At 35.1% G+C, this 5,420-nt stretch overlaps 1 protein-coding gene across 1 annotated transcript; it reads left to right on the top strand.

Moving 5' to 3' along the window:
• Positions 1–1,259: 1,259 nt before the first annotated feature.
• LOC114470091 (protein BTG3-like) lies at positions 1,260–3,603 on the top strand. Its single transcript, XM_028458105.1, has 5 exons — positions 1,260–1,460; positions 2,076–2,251; positions 2,469–2,606; positions 3,304–3,445; positions 3,541–3,603. The coding sequence occupies exons 1-5, from the start codon at positions 1,416–1,418 to the stop codon at positions 3,601–3,603; spliced, it is 564 nt and encodes a 187-aa protein (XP_028313906.1). The 5' UTR covers positions 1,260–1,415.
• The last annotated feature ends 1,817 nt before the right edge of the window (positions 3,604–5,420 follow it).

The following is a 5,420-nucleotide window of genomic DNA, read 5'->3' as shown; positions in this document are numbered from 1 at the left end:
TACTGTACTATTTTCCTTTTATTTTTTATTGTCAAAAGAATCCCTTGATGAACTATTCAAACAATGCAATTTAACTAAAAATAAATCTTGAATGAAATAAATAAAGGAATAATACAAATGAAGAAGCCTATTCATTTAAATTCTGGTTCCATAGTAAACAATACAAAACTGCATAATAGTTGTTTTTCTTTTTAAAAGTGAAACTGAAAATGTATTTTGTGACTTAACAATTGGACCTTAAAAAAAAAAAAAAAAGTCTGCACTGTATTTGCGTCAGATATTTGTTTGAACCAGCAGAGGGCGATGGTAACACAGTGGTCGGTTGGGATGCAGCTAAGTGCAGTGAAGAAGAGATGCTATGCTAGCAGACAGAGCTAATAGAAAAATGTGACTTTTACAGATATTCACTTAATATTACAGATATTCACTTAATATTACAGATATTCTTTTGGTGCTAAAGGGGTAAGGAATCATTTATGAATTAAAGGATGTTTATTTACTCCAAAATGTTGGACTGTACACTTAATTTTCTTAACATATTATAATAAGGCCGACTGTATGTTAAAGCAGCCGGTTTTAAAATCTTAAGGCTCCAAAATACTACTGTACCAAATCCTCCATCCAGCCATACTGTACATCTACTCTGATATATATATACTGTATACTGTAAGTTTGACCACGTATAACAAAACACAACTTCCGGGTTATGACAGCAGTTTACTATCAGTCCAAATAAAACAAAATATTTTGAACAGAAATACAGTCAACCTCATATCATTTATTCTCACCCAAACAAAACTGACATATGTACCAAGCAAATAAAATAGTAAATACAAAACAAAAAAGCAAAAATAGATTAAAATCCAATATGCTTGTGCTTATATTGTCCCTTTCTCAGCCATGATATTAAAAAATTAGATAAATGATATTGTTACATAAAAATATAGTCCTTAAATTGTGCACAAAAATAAATAACCATCCTTTCTGAAGCTACTTAGCACAGCAGCTAACTAGCGATTAGCTTAAACAGCGATTAGCATGATAGTAACATTCCCTCAGAAAATACAACTTAACAGGACATTGACAGTCAATTACAGTACAGTCAGTGTTACACCATGAATATTTTCAGCTCACCTAGCAGGGAATATTTAAGTAGACTGTATGAAGCAGGCACGGATGGAGACGACAGACAACACACGTGTCTACCACAGCTAGAACCATCTGAGCATGCGCAGACTCTGCGCCGGTTGCCATGGTTTTTAACTGTCGTAAACACAACTAATCAGAAGATGAAAGCAGCTTCTGAAGTAGTTCTAAGACAAAGTCTGGTGATAAACTACATGTTTTATTCTCCCCATTTGAGTCAATAACTAAAGACGGACACAAACAAATAAAGTAAGTGTAATATTTTAAATATGCATTTTACATTGCGACCACCAGAGGCTCCCCGTGAGCAATGTGTGAGTTTTTACAGCAATATGACTTTTTTTTTTTCTTCCAGGATTGAATTACTTGAGTTTTGTCAGATTAACTTTGGTTTTAAAACAAAGGATAAAATTACTTTTTTGTGTGTGTGTAAGTCAGTTTTAATGTTGGCATAATTTTACATTTATAAGTGCAGACAATGAAACTTGTAGCAACGTTTTTCAAAATATATAATTATTTTTTTTATGGATAAAAAGTAAATTTAATAGGCAAGTGTTAAATTAGAGTTTGTTTCTCTTCCTTTGAAAATAAATGATATTCTTAAATGTATCTCACCTGAAAGATATGAAAGAAGATGTGTGTGTTTGCTGATCACTCAAAAGACTATAGAAATGTTAAATAATATCTAACTATATAATGATTTCTTACATCAAACTTTTGATATTTATCTGATTAACTGTTCAGTTTGTGATATTCATAGTAACTTTATGTTATTTACATGTAAGCAAACAAAAATGTTGTGGATTTTATTATAGGGTTGGGATTTTAGGTCAGGATTCTGGTTTTCTATCTCTTGACATTTTTACACTAAGTTTGGTTTTATTTGTTTATGTATATCATCATATAAGTTTTTATTATTTTACTTATAGAGGATGAGGAACGAGATTGCAGCGGTGGTTTCCTTCTTGAAAAGGCTGGTGAAATTAAAGAATAAGGTGGAGGTGGAGAAAATGGATTTGTTTGCTGAGAGGCTAACAGTGGCGCTGCAGGAGAAGTTTGAGGGACACTGGGTCCCTGAAAAGCCCAGCAAAGGCCAGGCGTACAGGTACGCTCAGCGGGACACCCATGGTTTGTGGGTCATTCCGTCTCTTTAAAAGTGTGATAAATGAATAATTAAGGAACAATTGGTAAACATTTCAGAATTCTTTAAGACCAAAGTGCATGTGATGTCCTGAAAATGTGTTGAAATGACATGGAGTGACCCTAGCTGTCCTCTGGTCAGCCTCAGCAGCTAAAAGCGCTGATCCTTGTGTGTTTTTCAGGTGCATCAGAGTGAACGCGTTCCACAAATATGACCAGGAGCTGCTGCGTGCCTGCAGTGAAAGTGGGGTTCACTACGGTGACCTGGGGCTGCCCTGGGAAATCACTCTTTGGGTGGATCCAGGAGAGGTTTGTGGCAGGTGAGGAACAAAAACACACAATTATTCTTCACTCTGTTTTTTAGACTTTCTATTCCTAGGTTTAGTTTATTGGTTTATTCAGAGCATAAACACTATACACTCTGGTCAAACCAAGCTTATGTTTAGCCCCACCCACATTTGATGTCTGTTTTACAAAATACAATATTAATTGATAATCAAGAAAAATTACATACATTAAAGCCTCTGATTATTTGTGATCATGGAATTCATGTTCTGAATCAGAAAATTAAATCCAAACCTTTTTAGTTTTTGCTTTTTATTTAAAATCTGGTCCCAATATGACATGGAAATGCCTCACATGCATGTTTTGGGACAATATCATGCATATACATGCAATTTTTCTTCCATAAATAGCGAGTGTTACATACACAATCTTGATCATAATCTCACTCTATGTAAACACATGACTGGGTGGGATTTTGCGCAAAACTTGAGTCCAAATGAAAACAAATGACACAGACTAAACCCTCATGTTTTGAGACCATATCAAATAATTCCAAGATATTTTTCCTGTAAAATGGGGGGCTGGCCGTTTGAACATTTATTCTGATATGTGGGAGGGGTCAGATATTGGTATGTTCATGTCAGATATGTGTGTCTGGGGTCATACTATTAAATTAAATGGTTTGTCATTGAACTGACATGTTTTGTGTGTGTGTGTGTTATTGTTGCACAGGTACGGAGAGCAGAATTTCCATTTCTCAATTGCCACATTTTCCTCCGATAAGGATGAGATGACATCAGACTATCACTCGGGTTCATCTGATGAGGGGAGCACACGTTCCTCCCCCCTCACCGTCACCAACAGGAAGTGCCAGGTAACCCAGGGAGCAGAAGCCACACCCCCCTCACTTATTCTTAAACTGTTGGTGCTTCTGTGTTTGAACTGATCTTCAACCTTTTCTTTCCCCAGGCGTTAAATCCAGATGCTCCAGCTTGGGAACCCAAAAAAGAAGCTGTCAGGAATGGTTCATAAAATTCCATAGCCTCAGCACAGCTACCGGTGCCTCCTCCACCAGAGCCAAGGCCCCCCTCATTATCTTTTGAGGGTCTTTTTTATTTTCTTTTTTTGAACAATATATCAATGTACAGTAATGGTCTTTTTTATTTTTTATTTTTATTTTTTTTTAAACAATGTACAATAAACATATGTCGAATTTTACATTTTCTTTGATTTTACTCCATAAACATTAAACAGAAATTTACTGGTAGCCAGCTGCCAAACAAAACAAAAACTACACAGACAAAACATTTCAATAAAATTAAAAAATAAAACTCATATGCCTATAAATAAAAGTAAATAAGTGAACAAAAATAAAGAGGGTTTGAGGAGGAGAGGGGGTCGGGGGAGTCAGTGGGGTATTCAGAGGCTGTAGTTGTGGGTCTTTCAAAGTAATCCAGGAAAGGGCACCATAATTTATCAAAATTATCTTCAGATCCATGAACTGTGTATTTAATGTTTTCCAAATCCATACAGGACATAACATCTTTTATTCATTGTGAATGTGAAGGGGCCGTGGAATCTTTCCACTTAAACATTATAACTTCTCTGGCCTATAATAAAGAAAAATGTAGCACTCTGAGCTGCTTTTTTAGCAAGTTAAGATCCAGGGCTACACCAAAAATAGCACAGGTTGGATCTGGCCTAATTTGGTGAAACAGGACATTGAAAATTGTGTGAAAAACTGAGTTCCAAAAATTGACCAATGAAGGACAGGACCAGTACATGTGAAGCAATGTACCAGGTGCGCTACCACACTTTCCATTAGTTGGGTCCACATCCGGATACATGCGCGCTAACTTAGCCTTGGACAAGTGCACACAATGAACTATCTTGAATTGAATGAGTGTGTGTCGAGCACACATTGATATAGTGTGAACCTGGCCAAGGATAGACTCCCACATATCATCCGTAATGGTAGTATTTAAATCGTGTTCCCATTTATATTTAAACGCATCAACAGAAAAACATTGTAAATATAAAATTAAGTTGAACAGAACCGATATTGCTCCCCTAGAGGTTGGTTTGACTGATAAATAGTTGTCGACAGAATTATCTGGAGGTTTTTGAGTGAATTGTGCTGTCATACTCTACACATAGTGTCTAACCTGTAAAAAATGGCAAAAGTGAGTAAAGGCAATGTAAATTTTGGTTGAAAATAAAGAAAAACTTGCAAATTGTCCATCTAAATATAGATCAGCGAAACATTTTAAACCTTTTCTGTTCCAAATGTGAAATACATTATATGTCATTGAAGGAACAAATAATTGATTTGAAACAACTAGACTTTGAAGTGAAAAATAATTGAGACCAAAAATCATCCTAAAGTAAAACCAAATTCTGAGAGACTGATGGACTACTATATTATTACTAGGTAAAGACAAGACAAGAGGAAATGATGAACCTATAGTTGCAGGTAAGGAAATCTTATTGTCCACATGAGACTCCATGGTGACCCAAACGGGGGAAAACGGTTCCAAGTAATAGTGTTTCCATTACAGCATCGACCTGATATTTGTGACCCAGTAATAGTATTAAGAAGAGTTTTCCTCAATCTTGGATGTTTAACATTCCAAATAAAAGGCCTTCTTAACATCAATGGGAACATTGTTATCATTAAATACAATTTAAAAATGGCTGATCTATGTCTTTTCTTTTTTAATAAGTTTTTATAGCTTAGATACTGGTTGTTTTTGAAAAGTCTTTTGCAATTTAGACTGTTATAGTTTGTATCACCTGAATTAAATTGTGTATTTAAATAAGAATACTACACATGGTTAGAAGTAGTGTAT

Source organism: Gouania willdenowi, chromosome 9 (genome assembly GCF_900634775.1).
Source record: "Gouania willdenowi chromosome 9, fGouWil2.1, whole genome shotgun sequence".
NCBI lineage: Eukaryota > Metazoa > Chordata > Actinopteri > Blenniiformes > Gobiesocidae > Gouania > Gouania willdenowi.
This window is presented reverse-complemented; position numbering and strand designations above follow the sequence as displayed.

Bases quoted from the DNA above. Each gene is read 5' to 3' on its own strand.
- LOC114470091 (XM_028458105.1), top strand. From the start codon at position 1,416: ATGCATTTTACATTGCGACCACCAGAGGCTCCCCGTGAGCAATGT. The intron at 2,607-3,303 runs GTGAGGAACAAA...ATTGTTGCACAG, and splicing joins CCAGGAGAGGTTTGTGGCAG to GTACGGAGAGCAGAATTTCC. The intron at 3,446-3,540 runs GTAACCCAGGGA...TTCTTTCCCCAG, and splicing joins TCACCAACAGGAAGTGCCAG to GCGTTAAATCCAGATGCTCC.